At 39.0% G+C, this 19,142-nt stretch overlaps 1 protein-coding gene across 1 annotated transcript in view; it reads right to left on the bottom strand.

The window, feature by feature from the left end:
• NELL2 (neural EGFL like 2) overlaps positions 1–19,142 on the bottom strand; it is a 150,170-nt gene that overhangs the window by 86,163 nt on the left and 44,865 nt on the right. Inside the window, exons 10-11 of the mRNA XM_040596657.1 lie at positions 3,170–3,261; positions 309–411 (exon numbers count right to left, since the gene is read on the bottom strand). Of these exons, the coding sequence (XP_040452591.1) occupies positions 309–411; positions 3,170–3,261 (195 nt within the window). The remainder of the gene's footprint in view (positions 1–308; positions 412–3,169; positions 3,262–19,142) is intronic.

Raw genomic sequence — 19,142 nt, forward strand, 5'->3', positions numbered from 1 at the left:
CATTTTGTTTGGACACTGGAGTGGGCGAATGGTAGAAGGTCTCTAATTATGGATACGATTTCTTTGACTTTTCACCCATTTTTGGCTAGAATGAAACATACACATTTCACAGAATTTACACTATTAGGCATTTCACAATTTTCAGATGTCACAATGCAGATATTATCTTTTCAGCTTCCCAAGTTCTACAGTGATTGTCATGTGTAGGAGTGTCCTATTCAAAATGATCAGAAAAATGTCTATATAACCTACAAGAATGGAAAATTACACTGAGCTTATAGAGATATATATATCTGCTGTTACCTTACCTTTACAGATTTTGCAGCAACTGTGAGATAAGGGGATCTGTTGAGATTCTGGGCAGTTCAAAGCTGTACAACTGTCTTTTGGAATACGCTGCATTTTGTGGTCCTGTTGAGGTAATTGATTAATCTTGTGAGATAAGAAATAAAGACAAACAATAACTTCAGTAGACTTTTAGCATTATAATGTACAAGCAAAAAACTGCCTATGCTAAACTCCAGGTACCTTCGAAAACCATTTGGAAGGGCAACATAGCACCATAAAAGCATCAGGAGCTACCCTACACTCACATGTTTTCAGGGAAGCAGAAGTGGGGCAACAGCTCTCATTCTTCTCTTACCTTAGCTATCAACTTGCCTCAGAAGTTTCTTTTAAAGCGATGCCTGAAAGAATAACCATTATTTCTCAAAAACTGGGACAGCAGATTCCAGAATCAAGGGTCCTCATAATGAATACTCTAAAGCAGCTTGTTATTTAGACAGTAAGTAAAATCAGACTTGAATATCTGTGACCTCAATGCTGCAGTAGTAACACTGAAGGAAAGTGGCCCTGATTCCCTATTTAGAAAGAGTTTCTCAGCTGTTTGGACCAGGCGTCTGGAAATGTCCAATGCCACATGATGGTATCTGAATATCTTCAGGCATTTAGTGCAGGTCACACGCAATCATTGCAGTATGACCACACAAAATGCCTGCCTCAGCAACCCAGCTACCACAGAGGTACCACCTGCAGGCTCCCCCAGGCCCTAATTAACGTGTCTTGCAGTGCTCTAGTCAAGATATGACAAAGATAGAAAATAAGGCAAACAACATGTTCCTCGGAGACATCTGCCTTAAAATCAGCAATCTGGTTAAAGCATGAGCTCACTGAACTCAGGACCCTGCATTTCTGCATGCAAGAAAAGAATCTAAAATCATGCATATGCCATTGCATGTAGTATTATTATTATGGGTCCAGCATTTAATTTTAAATCCTCTTTAAGCATTAAATGTAAAGACAAAATGTGAACACAACGGCCAACACCAAAAAAACTGCTCAAACTTTACCTTAAACAATCTTGACAGAGAAACCAACCCTAACCTTATAAAACAGTAAAGCAAGCCAGCCACAGACGTGGTGTACACCAGGACAGACAAAACCCCGCAATTCCACAAAAGAAAGAGAAAAAAAAAATTGCCTTTGATAGAAATAATATCAATTAGAGTAGTCTGGATTGCATTTAACTCTTTTACAACTTTTAATTTGGAAGATAATTTTTCATTCACATGTCTTACAATATTCAAACAGAAAAGTGCATGCCTATAGCAGGCACAACTGCAGCAGTCAAACAAAACAAAAAATCATGTTTAGAATTACATGCAGACAAAAAGAAGAACTTCCCCACATTTCCTTGATAACATCATTATAAGACTTTAAGCATGAAATCAGCACTTGTGCCATTCCTAGTCTCTCTTGAGCTGGAGTCATTAATCATACTCTTTTATGAGAACTCTGGTAGTAATAAAATAGCGCCCACCTATGACTTCCTATCTGACCAACACAGTATACAGTATGTGGATTTTCTGCTCTCAATTATCATCCACAAGGCTGTTCAGCAGAAACTGCATGTAATTCAGTCCTTGAAAAAACAGCACTTGAATCAGTCAAAGTTGCTGCTTAATATTTCTACCAGGACACTCAGGCAGCCCACCAGCAAACAAGTGTCATCAACAAAATACAGACTAGCAGAGCCAACAGAGGCATTTTGTTCATACAGCATTGCACTTGCCAGCTGCAAGAAACACAAGGCAACATCACGTAACTTTTGATGGTTGTTAATTATATCCATGGACTAATCACAGAATTCATGTCCCAGGTGTCATGTTGAAAATACAAGCTCAGAGTCCTGAAAAGCGTACAACTGAATCCAAAATTATTTCTCGTCAGCTTCTTTCCTTTCTCAAAACGTTTTCAAAGCCCCTACTCCAGGAATTAAGCTCACAAAGATTAAAACTGACAGCAGTAAGACAACAGTCCCCAGTTCTACTTTGTAAAACACAATTTTTCACAAATGAAAATGTTTTGAGATTTCCAGAAACTGGTGTGATAGCTGCAGCACGGCCCGAGGAGCTGCTCCCCTCTCTCTGCCCTAGAAAAAAGCGCTCAGGTTTTCAACTCCACTCCACAGCACGCAGCTCTCTATCCAGATGGAATTCCTCCCCATCCCTCCCTCAGAGAGGTGACGTGGGACTCACTGCAGCAGCTTGTGCAATTCTCAACCCACAGCCAACCCCGGGGTATTTTTCCCTTAAAGTATATTTGTGCCCTGAAGAGCAGCTCTGTTCATGCAGCAGGACAAGGCCACCTCAGCATCAGGTGTGTGCTGTTTACAAATAAACCAATGACCCTACCTCCCATTTCCATCACCAGAAATACCAGACACCTGCTATGCCAGCAATTTTCCTTCTTTTTCATCTAACTTTTTCTCTAAGAATTACCCTTAATTCCAGATTATGCCTCCATTGTGTTCATGCATCTCTCACACCTGAGCACATAATTTTGAGCAATAGCATCACACAGGTGTCAATGGAAACATAAAAGTAGTCTGCTAGAGTTTTTATTACTGATGATGGAGATAATATCTACAGAAGAAAGAATGCAGCTTGATTGTCAAGTTGCATAATCAAAGCTTGCAGCTATGCAAAGTAAATTTATTTGCAAAACTTGATGTGGAACTCAGTAAGACAAAATAAACACAGGACCCCTTAGATACCTTTACTGTTGCCACTTCCTAAGGTAGACCTGTCTGTATTTCACAGTTGCCTTCAGTGGGACTTTGATATTTCTAACATGCAAGAATTCTTTTTTACATCAACAGTATTCTTACCTTGCACTCAAATAGAACACAGTCCCCTGAGCTTGAATACACAGTTTCTCTTTGTCCTTCAAAGTAGGTTCTGCCTTCAAATACGCAGACCGCTTTAGGAGAAAATAAAAAAAACCACAATGATTCTGTAAAAAAAGCATTAGTACTCTGCTTATAGAACTGATACAATTTCTTAAAGATAACTGCATTTCAAAATGTAAAGATTGAATCATCTGGAATAATATTCTAAACCCACCTGTAGGACTCTGGATATCACAAGAAAGAAAAAAAAAAAATCAGAGGAGGAAAAAAAACCATGAAAGAACCAGAAAAGCACACATAAGTAGAAAGTGAAGGTTGTTAAGCAATATGGAGAACAGACAGCTACTGAGAGGACAGAAGAGCTGTGCCTCAGGTCACACCAAGGAAGCTATGGCTGCCTGCAACACAGTTCACGGGCCAAAAGGAAAATGGAGCTGTGAGAGCAGTGAGAGTGACATTAATAGGTAATTAGTTTCTTGAAGAGGAATGTGCATGATGGAGGGTGATCACTGAAGTCACATATTTATTTGACATCACAGCCCTTTGATGTTTCATCACCCCACACAGTTATTTAAATCTTGCATATTTGTATGTTGATTATCCCAGTTATTTACAGTATATAAATTTTATTGTACAGGAACTGACCTTCAGTGACTGTCTTTTTTTTTTTTTTTCTTCCCCTCCCCAACAGAAGTAGGATCAAGTCTCCAATGATCAAATGACAGACTGTCCCCCCTCAGATCGGTGTTCATTATTCCATGACCTGGCCTGATGTCATGATTCCTGTGCCCTGGCAGTACCAGGTTTTACAGCAGCTGCTGGCATGGCTCATACCGAATCATTTACTAAAGTTCCTATTCAGTATTGAACACTGTTCAGGGTTACACAAAATATCTTCACAGCACACTGTCTTACTGTTGGGTTTTTTTCAAAATGGGCCCATTACTGCAATTTTAGGTCACAGTCAAGGCTCATCAAGTAAGCATAATCATGAAATAACAGGAGTAGGTTGCCACTTTCAAGTTCTGGATTAAATGTTAGAGATCTAATTTGCTAATCATTGATTTGGAGATGTAAATCAATTCTACTAAAATTCATTCACAGAGAGATTTATCTATTATCTAATCTGTTTAAATAGACTACAATTTGTAGACAATTTTAAAATATCTAAAAGTACAGGAGATTTTATTCCATGATCTATATTAATTACCATTACTGCTGTTATTTTTCAACTCTCCTTCACTTTTCTTCTTGAACTTGCAGCTCCTTGGTTTTACAAACTCACTTTGTTAGCACGTAAAAAGTCAGCTCTTGGAACTGATGCTGAAAAGACGTGATGGGCATAGTGACAAAAAAGTTTTTCTTCAAATTCCAAAATATAACTTAAAATATCTTATAAGATACAAAGTATCTTGTGTGATATAAGCCTGCACAGCACTTTCAAGAAGTAATATCACAGCACACTGCAACACTCCAAATCCCATGAATGGCAGAGTTTGCAATCAGACTTAAGAAAGTATAGAAAAGAGCCACAGGAGAGAGTCCAAGGAAGAGTCCTAGGGCTAGCAGAAGGAGAAAGTTTGTACAACATCCACAAAGAAAGGTCAGATAGAGTCAAAAAAGCTCAATACAATGCCTCTTTCCCAGAAAACAAGCTCTTCTAGAAGGAAGGGGGGGGGAATCTATATAAATCTTTACTGTGGAGTAGCAGATCTTGAATCCAGACAGGATAAGGCAATCATCCAGTCACATGTATCACCTCCCATGTATTACAGGCCATGACACTAAACTGAAATACTCATATATTAAGCCCTTTCCCTTGCCCCACACATTTCAAATTTCTAAGAACAACTACATGTGGCACAAAAAAACAAAAAACAAAAAAAAACAACCATGCAATGGCAACAGATTGATAACACATCCTCATGTTCCCAACAGGCAGTTTATGCCTGTTCACAGGAAAGGCAAAAGACATCAAGACCAGTGTCATTCTGTCTTGGATGAAAACACTCTCCTGAAGCCAAAATACTCTTAACATATGAATAAGACCACCCAGGCAACATCAATAAAAAATAAAAGAAAATTAAAAAAAAACCCATACTACCTCAAAGCATAGTCCACTGAATCCAGTCTCCTTATCAATGGCAATAAATCTCTGATTCTTCAGAGAAATTTAGGAAAAAAGTACACAGAAAAACCATCACAAGAACACATCCAGGCTAGTGTTAAATCATGAATTATTTCTTGATTCCACCAACAGCCTTCAGAAGTCTTGGCATATGAAATAATTGTAATGCAGTGATGCAGTATTGCCAACACTTTCAGCAAGAAAATCAGCTTTTCTCCTCAAAGCCTTGGAAAAAAAAAAAAAAACTTAGAAATCCTGGGCCTGTGAGAGATGGCTTTGCCCAGACAGGCACTGCTCCTTTCCCATGTGTCTTCATACACTTGAAGATTGTTTCTCAAGGGCTAGCAAGTGGCAGCAGAGTGTGTGTTTCAAGACACTTGCCTTTGAGGGTCTCAGAAATTTCAAGAAGTGCTTACATCCCCATCTCCACAACCACAACACACCCAGCCATCACAGAGCTGAGAAATTATATCACATTCATTGAATTCCCCTAACAAAGCATTTTCAACTACTGGATTTTTTGTGGCTTTGTCAGTAAGGTTATAAAGCCCCTGGGTATCAGGGATCTTCCCATACAGAGCAACCAAATTATGTTTAAGAAAAGAGATAAAAACCCAACAAACAATAAATGCCCAAGAGAAAAACTAAACTGAAGATGTTTTAACTTGAATAATCTGAACACAAGCCCAAGCATGTCTTCTTATGGACTGCTGCTCTGAGTTCAAAAGGGTTATTTCTTAAAATCACCAAAATCAACATTACCTGGACTATACCTTTCCTACTAGTGCTCTCTAAAACATGAAAGGTTCCACCATATTTAGGCACTTCTTCCATTAAATAGCAACAAGAACTAAGGTACACCCTGAAGCTCTAATTTAGAGCGCTATCACTTGGTCACTCTTCTCACCTATGCTCATCTAGCCAAATCACTTACAAAAAAAAAAAAAAAGGGCACTTCAACTACACCAGTTCCACTGGCTCTTGTTCACTTAACAAGAGAGATACCAGTGGGTTTAGCAATGGTCTAAGTTAGCAGTGCACACTGTCTCCTCTTCTCCAGTACCCCCATAAATGCCTCTGTCTCTTTCCTGTTTCTTGTCAGCCCGCTTTCTTCCACTGCCGCCACAGGAGGCATCCTGCCAGACAGCAAAGAACAAATTTACATCAAGCTGCCTGAAAGCTCCTAAAAACTTTAAGGTTGTCTGGTTAGGTGAGCACTGAGCACACTTGGAAAGATTCCTAGAAAGACAAAGCTACTAACTTCGGCCCCAATTTCCTCCTAAGACAGCAGGATACACATCCCAGGCAATGTGGAAAAGAATGTTTCTCTTGCCTCCTGACAGCAACCGTCACAGCCAGTACACATCCCATGATGGTGGTGTTTCATGTCTTTATTTTCCTTTGGAAATAAAGATATTTCAACAACATGAACATCTGGACTAGAACTGTGTAATTGGAAAGTCCAGTGAAGATTTAATTTCTGCTTGGCTAGACACTTCCCAGGATACTTTGATTAGTTTGTGATTGGTATCTCTCTGGGGAAACATACCATCTTTCATCTTCCCAAGTCCTTTCATTCAACAGACTGAGTCACAGTCAAGAAATTACCTGATGATTAGTTGTTCCAGAACTTGATAGTTATTGCCTATGTAGGATTTTATCTACAGCCGAATTACATCAAGCATTTCCTCTTGCCATCAAAATTCCACATTCCCCCAGTACCTAAAACAACATTCATTATTCAAAGCATGGGTTTCTAACAGGATGAAACAGGAAGTCTAGAAAACCTGCTAGGAAGTCCAACTACTCTTAATCTATTTGTATACAGAAGGTGATCAAATATTACCTTGATAGACATCAGTACAGGGTCTAAAAAATTATTAGCAAGGTCTGCTTATATTTACACAACTGTAGTGATAATACAGCTATTCCCTGTAGTAGTATTATTTAACACATTGTGATGACATCGCATCTTCTCTAAATTCATCCAGCGAAAAGAATCTTTCAGGAGCCTGCTGGCTGTTGTGCCCACTCAGTGAATTATCAACAGTCTGCCAAACTATGACTTCTCTTCCACAACCCTTTCTTCTTCCCACTGGCCTCCAAATGACACTTTCCTTCTGCATTTCTTAAAATGTGCATGCCAAATCAATGATCTAGCTAACTCCTGCCTTCCGATTGCTAAGTTCACAGGGTAGTAGTACATTTTCTCATTTCTGTATTTATCACTCCTGCTACCTAGATTGCATATGCCTTCCTCTGAGGAATGCATGTACTCTTCCCTGTGGTATCTAAGCTGGTTTTGATTCAGACTTATCACCAAGGGAAAGCAGAAAGTTTAGCACACTGGTGAACTCCTCAATCCACTTTACCTTCTTGTATTCATCATTGCCCACTGAGTGGCAGATGTGACTTGAAGTTTTGTGAAATTTGTCAGTAATTGTAAATGTACAATTTAAATCTGTAGGAACATAAGTCTATGTTCCTACATCCTTTGTTCACATATGCTGGGGGGGGCAGGGGCACCACCTAAAATTAGCATCTAAAAAAAAAAAATCCTATCTCATTCATTTCATTTTCCAACCTCCTCCTTGGAATCTCCTTGATTAAGTTTTACACTATTCAGAGACCAAGGCTTGGGCATTGTGTAAGACCCATTCATCCTACATTGCAAGCTTACATAGTGCAGAACGACTGTGGACTGTGTGGTTTTACCCTTAGAAATACAGAGATAAGCGTCACCATTCCTGAATATTTCTGTCTCTCGACTGCCACACCATTACTAGGCACTGCTCTCACCCCTTTCTCATTTATCTTTGCAGGGATTCGGGCATTATTTCTTCTTTGCGTATTCTCTGGAGAGCACAAGCTCCTCTGCTACTGCAGTCAGTGAGGCTGGAGACTTGCTTCATTTCACGCCATCTCCCTCAACAATTCAAAATTGTTCCAGATTTCAAGCTGGAAAATACATTGCTGATTTTTCCAGTCAATCATTGCTGAAAAGCTGCATATATCTGCTTCTGCTTCCTCAGCTGAAAAAAGAAAATCCAATTTGAAATCTCATAATGATAAGGAATCAATTAATATTTTATCTTACTTCTTGTTAGCCCAAAAAAGCTAAATGTCTCTATTACAATTGAAACACAAAGTCACTGCTCTGCAGTACTGCTATGATCATTTAAGAGCATCTGTGTCGTGAGCCACCTCCAACAACACTAACAGGCTCTTTAGTCACATTGGCAAGGAGTCAATCTAAAATTATGTATTCTTTCACCTACCTCTCACATTCCTTTATTTCCCATCAACAACTATGGCGAAATGACATAATTCATCTATCCCCTGTGTTCTTGCTGGGTAGTCTGTGGAATTCATCGGAGCCCCAGATCGAGGGCTCAGCAATGCCTCCTTAAAGACTAAAAAAGCAATCTGAACATTGAAAAAGCACATAAAAATGCAACTAAAAACTCTGTTCACATCAGTTCAGCTGAGGCAAACACTCATGACAGATGAAGTAAAACTTTTACAGTAGGCTGCTGGACAGGGAGCCTGGGAAAGAGACTGCAACCAACCAAAGCCAGCGGACATCACACTGCACAAAGGGAGCTGTCTCCAATTAAGCAAAGATCCAATCTGGACAATGTGTTTGATGTCAGCTTCCCTTAAAAATGGCTTTATTGCTACCCACACTGCAACTTCAGCTTGGTTAAATACGGCCGCCAAAATATTTCCACTGACAGACATGCACGACTTTGGCTTTAGAGCAGTGGACCATATTCTGCTTGTTAAACAGAATTGGAATATTTTGGACTCTAAACATAGGATTTTGAAAACTTGGGCATGACTAATGTAATCAAAATGCCCACCCATTTTATGCCAAATTAACTATGGTGGCCATCCAATACTCAAGCAACTTTCACAGCAAAATGTCAAACAATAAAATCAAATGCCAAGACAAAACTCTTAGAGAGTCAAGAGAAGAAAAGTAATTAAGGTTAATAGTAATTATATGACCGCTGTACTACAATTCTATTAAAGGTTTATAAATAGCACAACAGTCTGCCAGACCAAGAGAACTTCAATGCAAACATTACATGCCCCCTTAATCCTCATAAAAGTGGGATTAGATGTTGTCTGATGGACTCCTTATGTCATCTAACCACAATAGTAGTGACATAATTGTATTTAGTGAAGGTGCAAATAGATATTGTATCAAAAGCTGACAACTACTAATGATGGGGAAATTTCTGCTTCAGTTCCACCTTCTCTCAGCTGGACTGCTGGGCTAGCTGTAAAAGGTGCTTTTCTGAAAACTTTGTTCAAAGAGAAAAATGGCAACGTGTAGAAAACTAAATGGACATCTCTGTAGAATACCTTATACTTCATGACACAAATTCACAGATACAGCTATCAAAAAGCCTCAGGTCACAGGGTTTCATATGCAGGATGACATCCAACTAATTGATTAGGACTGAGTGTTGAAAGCAATGAAGATCTGCTAAAGTCCTACACACTTTTGAGTCACTATTTTAAACCTATGAGAGCTAAATAGTTATCATCCATCAGCATTTATTTACTACATAAAAAGAAGGTTGTGTTCTCTATTGTCACATTGTAAGTTAAGACTGCCCATGGACATGACAAGGCAGGACAGCTACTCCTGCAACGGAGCTCACACAGGGTAACTTCCTCTGCTCCACAGAGACTTCAAACAGTGTGGGGGGTGGGAAATAAAGCATCTTATTCATCAGGATATTCTGCCCAGATTTGCCATGAAAACATAGAGTGCACCAATTATGCATCATTTTTAGAGACACGTTTCTGCATGCGACTAGTGAGATGGTTGCTTCTGCAGCCCTGTGAACACATATCACGGTAAGCATGTTTAGTAGAAGGCAAGTACCTCTGAATGGCAGCACCTTCAGAGATTTTGCCAGTCTTTCATTTGAAAGCATTAAAAAACATCCTATGCAAACAGCAAAAATACTCCGTTCACTGCGAAATAGTAAATTTGGCATTTACTTGGGTGAAAAGAACTTGGAAGCAACATCTTCATGCTCCCAAGCCACAGAGGTTCCAAACAGCTTCTGCTCCAAAAATTTACAGCTACTTCCAACAGCTGTGAGGGGTTTTGACCAAAAGCTTGTCATGTTATTTAAGCACCCACAGACTACATCCATAGGGAAGTGACCATCAGGCACCCTACAGACATTCCCATTCTCAACCAGACTCTCCTTGGCCCAGAACAATGTCCACAGACCTTTTAGCTACAGATTCTGCACCATGACTTTGCTGCACATTCCTCCCTGGTGACAGCACAACATCCTGTGACCTGGCATCATGTAGCTCCATTTCACTGCATCTGCTCTGCTCTCAAATCCAAGTGCTTTCACTTCCCCTACAGACGGCAGCCCCATGTTAATTTGCATGTTACAGTAACAACCATGTATGCCTTATCTGCATAATGGCACTGGCCAGTTTAACGCGTTTAAACATTCCCAGGAACAGATTAGTGCACAGGCAGAACACCGTATCTACTGTTGTTGCTAGATCTCCATTCTTTCAAAGCACCTGCACCCAGCTGTGCACGGGAACTGAACAGGGTTTCACACTCCCAACTCTTCCTCCACCCATTTTTGTTCCTGCATAAGGAATCGACCTATCCACCCATCCCTCTTCTGAGACCCATCATCTCCCTCCCTCAGTTCATGCAGAATGACAGGATTAGTTGGCATAATCACAAATGCTCCAGAGAACTCTACTTAATGTTCTTAAGCTAAGTCCTCAGCATTAGTTCAGCCAAAGTTTTTTAAAGACAGACAGCATGGTAAATGCATTTTTTGAAATCTTGATTAAAGTCAGCTATGCAAATTGGCTTTCCAAATTTGTTATATACTTACTCTCAACATTGATTATCAGACAGCATTTAATCAAAAACTAATCTAAAAAAAAATCAGGTGCTACCAATAGTGCTGGAAATTTTCAAAAGACAACTCTAAATAGAAACCTACTGTACATCTAACATCATGCCCCTGTTTCTCAAGGCTACTAGAAGTTACTGTTATCCATTGTGCATTCCCAAACAATACAATACTTCATATCTAAAGTCAGTTCAGGATTTGAAATAATTAAAAATGTAAAAATAGTAGCAGGAGCAGATGTTCACAGAGTCTGCTTTGTCATAGCTCATTTCTCCAGAGTGTAGCCACTGATGCCCAAAACCAGCCACAGAAAAAGCAAGCTGGAGTTCATAGCAACTGTTAATGTGATTATTCCTTTGCTGTTTGGGAACTACATCAATGAAAGAAAGCCTTAGAGTCACTGATAATTTAAAAAAGAAAACAAACCACACAAACGTAACACAACTCATATCTATGTAAACACTCTATTTTCCTCAGGGAGACCTCTCCAGACGTAAGACTCAGACTTCACATGCTTGTGCAACCTGGTGTGTTTGTCTATATGGGGCTGTAGTGTATGCCAATCTCTAGGGCAGATGCAATACTTCCATTTTACTGATACATCAGCCAACTTGTTTTCTTGCTTTTATTTTGTCTACCACTACCTTTATACAGAAACCAAGAATCAGAAAATACAGATAAAACAAAGATTTCATTTTTGATTATTGCCTGTTAGCATCAAATCTGCGTAAGGCAAAGTAGAATTCTGCAATTTCAATGGCACAGAAAAGAAAAAGGTACAAAAGGTACATCTTTAAATGGAATTAATTTCATTTCCAAGAAACTCAGAAATTACTGGAATGAGTTAAATAGCATTAAGACAAAATACTCAATGAATTTTATGAAGCCTGTTCTCAACGGTTTAAATTTTTTTCAAACTCAAAAACACGAGTTAAAACCAGCAGTTTACATTGATAAACATTTCCATTTGTTATCAGTATATTATGAGTAAACACCTTGTTTTCATTAATTGCAGAGACCTAGTATGGGTATTTGGTAGCATTATAAAGGAACAGAGGAGTTACAATGATCAAACTTGACAGATAAGACATTTGGGGTGTTACTCTGCCAAGAGCAAGTACTATCTTTCCCATGGAATAATCTGGTTTTGTTAGAGGGAACTTTATTGGGATTGAGAAAATGAATCCATCACCCTTTGCTTGTGATCACATCACCTCAATACATGGGGAATACTTCAGTATCTCCATGAGAAATGCGAGGAGCAAATAACCATAATGCTAGCAATGTGCTCTGAAGACACAAAATAACCTTATCACAATGTTGAATTAAATTGAAAAGTCAAATTAGCTTCTCCTTCCCCCTCCCTGTAAATTCTATCGTTCTAAGAGCTAGAACAATGGGAGTAAAATATCTTAAGAAAAAAGAAACATTTTTCCCTCAAGTCTTCAATAAATATCAGCAACACAGTGCATCCATTTCCTGGAGGACACAATTCTGAATATGAAACCAAGACTTAGCCCACACTGCCAACAGCTCCAAGCCAGAGCTCATGAACACCTAGCCAGAAGTGTACAGTCACACCTGAGAGAGAAGCCTGACAGGACAATGACTCATTTATTTTAGTTTTCCCTCACTCCCCCCATATTTTTGGCTCTATATTTAGCATCTTATCTCTTCTCTCACACTCCAAACTGCCAAATCCTGCAGCACAGAGGACTGCCTTTCATGTGTACAGTAGCTAGACCGATAGGTCTTCGTAACAGCAGGTTTTAAAGCTACCTTAATATAAGCAATTACTAGCAATAAAAGTACAGGTCCTTAAATAAATTTGCTTACTGTATCTCCCTCCTTGCAAGTCAACCATGGTCTGCTAAGAACCGCAGTCCAAAACACAGCATCCCATTTATTTCACAGTACGACCTTCACAATTTGGGGGGCAAAAAAATGCAAAGGCTATCATTCTCCAAAGGAAGAGTTTCTTCTGTAATGCAAAACATTTTGTTTCAACAGCTACCTTAGGATTTCATTTAACAGACCTTGATATCTGTCCACATATGTTTAGATGATGTTAGACTTCAAAACATGGAACTTTATTGGAAAGAATGAAGGACAGGGCGCTCTTGCTGTCTGTCATCAATTGTCAGCAAGAAAGAAGAATGATTGGGACTTGCTGTAAACAGTACTGGTAAATAGCCTCCCAGATGACTAAAGACCGTTGTTGCAAGGTACACACAGACTAGCTTTCAGAGTACAGAAAGATGAGGATTTTTAATCTGTTTGCTCACACTATAAGAATCAATCCATTACTTCCACTGAGTTTTCATGGGGCTCAAGATGTCACATTGGAAACGGGAGCAAAGGTGCAAATGTGTGAATCAAGATGGTTGAACTGATGCATAAAAATAAGGATGTGAATCCTTTATTTATTTGTATGTTTATTTTAATTTTCTATTTTTAAAAATGCATTCATTTATTCCTACATTTATTTACAGCACCTCTGCAATAAAATATTGCAAAGTTATAAAACGAAAAATTTGTCATTAGATGCTTACATCATACCACCAACCCTACACACACAGAGCCACAGACAACCAAGGAAAAGATTTAAGCATTTTTGAAGTCATATGCTACTACTATTAAGAACCTTGTCTGAGAAATTCCCAACAGTCGTATGCAAGATTGTTATCTCTTCTATGCTATACTCAGATTTAATTTCTCATTTATGTGCCCTGAGGATCTAAAAAGTTTCTGGATATAGCATGATGAAAACATCTACGAAACAAGCAGATGAGGACAGTATGAGAAAGGACTGTTAGACCATATCTGCTGAGATTTCAGTTCTAAAGTTGTATCTCACATGGGACAAAGTGGCCAATATTGGAAGGCAAATATATTTTCTGAGCTGACAAATGTAGAAACAGTGATCAATAACAGCCTGGAGGTCTATACATCACACTTCAGATATCTGCAAGTGATGGCTAAGAGAAGTAAACCAAGCAGTAAAACATTTAAACCACTACATGTTTCCACTAAAAAAATTCAAGCTTCTGCAGTCCAAAAGACTGAAAGCCACTGGTTTAGAAGTCATTATGTTTACAAAAAGACAAATAAAGGGCAACAGTTTACATTATTTTATATTAATCTCCCTGAATCAACTTCACTCATATTTTACCATTCCTTCCTTAGACTGCCAGGGAAATAAGATCATATTATTGACAGTTTTGTGGTGGGAGTTTTTCGGTATCTTATTTATTATGTTTCAGCCTTCACAACCTTCCCATTTTTTCACTTCACATGAACAGGCACAGTCAGAAAACTGTATGTGTGCCTTCTTTTACACTCCCACTGGCCCCTACCAGTGTCTCCCCCAGGCCAGCTTTTCATCCAGGTGACCCTTTTCAACATGGCAATCCTGTTATGATTAAGACTATGTTGGGTGCAAACTGGCCTTTCACTCAGGTCACAACAAGCCATGAATCTTGTTTGCTTGGCTGGGTTTTGGTATTTTGTTCTATCCAGCTCCATGAAGCTCCGCTTCCAACTTCCTATCTATGACCTTGCCCAAAAAGTGCAGTTTGGGGTTTTCAGCTAAAGTCAAGTTCTGCTCTTTTCAGCACACATGCCCATTAAAGATCATTGTTACCGGTACTACAAAAATTTGCAAGACCTACAGACGAAAAGCTCCAGGCAGAAACTAGAACATCAGCTACAAGCTGCTGATTTGGCAATCTGCTCTTGGTTATGGGACAAAAAAAGAACAACAAAACAACAACAAAAAAAAAACTAATTAAACAAAACAAACAAAAAAAACCCAAACCACAAACCCACATTCCAATGATGCAGGTGCGGAGCGACATTAGCACACCACTGATGAGAACAAACATATTGAAATCAATGCACAGCCATGTGATGTGAACACCCACATATCCTAGGTGATTTTTAGAATTATAAATAGAACTAGAAAATTTTTATTATTTCATAGCCACCTGACTATGCAAATTCTGGTGAATCAGAATTACTAATGTCAGGGTAGTAACTTATTAGAGACTGGAACTGCCAATCTGTCCACTCCCAGTTGTCTGAAAGCCACAATATTCATCTCTAACATATGTTAATGTTTTATTTGCACTGGAAATAAACTAAAATAATAATAACACGCTGCAGGTATTTCATATTTTGTGAACTCCCTGGTAAGAACATAATAATAAAAGAATGGAAAAAATAGGTTCTTTTCCCAGACAGTCTTGACAAAATAGGTTGTAAGAAGAGCAGGGGAGAGCAGAGCATGGCCTACAGCAAAATTTCCCATGTAAAAAAAATATTTTTAATTCACTACCAATAAAATTACCAATATTATGTTTTCAATTTCTTCTTTAGTGCAGATTGCTACATATTCAGTGTAATGTATTTTAATGAATAAGGATTTTCTTAAGCATACTTCATTTTAGAATTCATTCCTCAGGCATACAGTAAGATTAAAACTAGATGACTTTACCATTAACTGGAATTCTCCTCATATACTGATACATTGCCTCCAGTTCTAGAATCTTTCAGTGGAATTCCACAATGCATGGGGTCCAGAACAGATAAAAGCCACTTGCCTAGGAGGAAGCCACACTTTGATGCATGAAAAGTCTGACTGAGGCACAGTGCACCGACTCCCCCAGTCCTCCTCTGCTAACATGGAACAACAGAATTTAAAGGACATGGGGAAGGAGGAAAGGAAACATAAGGAGCAAAATATTCTGAGAAGTCCAATTACTATAAGCTGAATTTCAATTTACTGTAAGCTATATTTTAATTTACACAGAACCACAGATATACAAGAAATGAGTTTCCTGCTCAGAAGGGAACCATAAATGAAAGACTCAGGATTTCCCTTCTGACGGCATTACACTGCCCAGCTTTCAAAGAACAAAGGTCATTGGAGACTACAAGCTCTGCACTAAAAATCCCCTGATAACTCTGCCATCAGATATATCACATATATACATCAAACATATTTCTATGGTATGAGTAGTTTGAAAATTTCTATAGCTTCACCATAGAAAAACATAGGAGAGACCAAGCATCTAGGGTCAAGGGTGAGATTGCCTACCAAAGCCAAGGGGAGTCTTCCCACTGTCTTCAGCTGGCTTTGAGTTCAGCACAGGAAAGGCCCCAAAACATCCTTAAAAGTGTCCCAATCCTCAGCTTCCTGAGAAGCCTATACTTTCTAGAGAAGAGAAGGGTCTCAGATCTTCCCAACATGCGCAAACTCCTGATGGAAGGGAACAAAGAAGAGAGAGCCAGACTGTTCTCAGTGGCGCCCAGTGACAGGACAAGATGCAATGGGCAGGAATTTAAACAAGAAAATCCATTTGGACACAAGAAAGCACTTTTTTACTGTGAGGGTGACCGAACGCTGGCACAGGTTGCCCAGAGAGGTTGTGGAGTCTCCATCTGTGTAGATATTCAAAAGCTGTCTGGATACGGTCTTTGACAGCCTGCTCTAGGTGACCCTGCTGGGAGGCTGGACCAGGTGACCTCCAGAGACCCCTTTCCACTTCAACCCTTCTGTGAGACTCAGAGTGTAGGAGCTATGCAGGATTCACAAATGATACATATATCAATTATGCTTTTTCACTACAGCTTTGTAAATCTAAAATAGCTCTACTGATTTTATTGACCTACATGAGTTCAAGGATACTTTTCCCTTCAGAAATACTTCTTTAGATAAATTATTTGTGTCCTATTTCTAAATGAATATAAATACTGTCTTTCTTTTGAAGACACAGAGTTGCTGAAGTAATAAAATGGTATAAACGGGCAGTAAAGTACAGTGTAATTCATCTCAGTAGTACAAGTGTGTATATAGTGCTTTTTATGTGTCATTACAGTGTGATACTATCATTGTGTGTGATTCAAAGTCCTAAGAAGTAAGATTGATGCAAATCACTTCAGCATAGAAGATCCAGAAAGCAGAGGCTGAATGGACACTATTCTGCTAAATGCTAAATCATCTTCAGAAGTTCCGCATCCTGACTGCAGGAAGCTATAATAAATAACATGGGTCTAGGAAATAATACAGTGCTGGCTATATTCCAGGCATCTTATAGTACTATTCTGAAGCAGGCTAATTTATCTGATTTTTCCTATTTAAAAAAATCTTAAAATAACAGAAATTATGCTCTATTTGCACTTGTATCTTTAAAAAGCCACACATAAATATTTATTTTTTTATTTTTAAAAATATTTATAATATTTTGCATTAGCCAGAATGTTGCTTCTCCTTTATGTAGTGTGCATTTCTTAAAAAAAACTATGATTAAATGACTAATCATTGCTTCACTGCTAAAAACTGCCTCGTCTTCCTCCAGTACTGCCCGCTCTGTCTCCCTGAGCCTACTGAATGTCCTGCAGCCCTCAGATTCATGCCGTGTCCCAGCCAGCCTGCTGCAGCAGCATTTTGGTTTCCAGGCTGGCCCTTCTTCTGATTTACTGCAAGGGTAACACGGCATGTTCAGTCAGTGCTCACTAATCCTGTCATTCAATCAGTTCTCTGAGCTGCAGCCTCTCCTCTGTGCCACACTGAACGAAGGAGAAGCTCCTCCAGCACCTGGATGAACAAGGCGGGGGCTGGCATGCCACCCTGCTACTGATGGACATCACCTGAGGTAAGATGGTGTCACTCCTTCAGCCCAGAAAAAAGGTGGCAATTTTGCAAAAGATGAAATTTAGTGAGCAGCACAGGCTTAAGTCCATAATACTTCAATCCACCTGGATAAATGATGGATTTCAGAGGAAGCTTAATCAATATCCCTTAAGTTTCTAAATAAATTTTTTACACTCTTGATGATGGTCAATTGCTGTGCAAATGAGTAGCAGACGGGCTTTCACAGCTTCTCTCTGTGATCTGGAGCTTGCAGAAGAGTGTGTTTACTCTGGGGGAAAAAACAGTGCTTCATGAAGAGCAAGAAGGGAAATCCCCTTGATTTTAATTATAAAATTAAAAGTTTCTGTAAACTAGCAATACAGATCACTGCATCTGAAACCCATGCACGTTATAAGAGCTACCACATCCATATTTGTGTTTAATTTTGTTCAAAAATCCTTTCCGGGTTATATAACCCCTTTACACACTCACTCTCCACACCTGCTAGCAACAGCAGTGTGAGCTGATCCAGTACAGTCCTATGCTTCACACAGTTGCTTAAAATATTTGTGTTAGAGTGCAGATTTGGTTACAATGAACCAGAAAACCATCAAACGTCCTGTTTCACAAAAAAAGCAAGTGCATGGAAAAATCACAGCCCGCAGATTTGAGCATAATGGCTCAGACTTTAACCTCCATTGCAATATTTTAGGATAGACTTAAACATTTTGGAATTAGGTCTGTAAGTATCTTCAGTGTCACTGCAAGGAGGACAGTGATGCGAAGAGAGCAGTTTCTTCCTGGAGATCAGTCTTTGGTAATGGGAACTATTACTGCACCAGGTACTGGTACAAATATCACTTCTGGCCTTAAAGAAAATGAAAATCAGCTAGTTTGTTAAAAATACACTGGCTCCATTTAAAAAAAAAAAAAAGCATATATCACATAGCTATTGGAAGTGATGCCTTAGTATTATCACACTGACTAATAAAAATGTTACCATAAAAAGATTTGCTGACCAAGTACCAATTGCCTCAGCTACTAAGACATTGGCAGTCCTTCCACAATTCACTTAAAATAAATGAACTCATCCTTGTACTTCTTAAGCCAAGTCCGTGGTCTAAAGCAATACTTTATAGGGTCAGTAGGGGAGCTTAATCTCTCCCTGATTCGTATCAGTGCCTATCACCACATAATGCATTTGTCTCTGCAAAGGAGAAAAGAGTTAATGATCTCTTGCACATACCTTCTCAGATAGGTTCAAAATTGCAT

This window comes from Falco naumanni, chromosome 5 (genome assembly GCF_017639655.2).
Source record: "Falco naumanni isolate bFalNau1 chromosome 5, bFalNau1.pat, whole genome shotgun sequence".
Taxonomy (NCBI): domain Eukaryota; kingdom Metazoa; phylum Chordata; class Aves; order Falconiformes; family Falconidae; genus Falco; species Falco naumanni.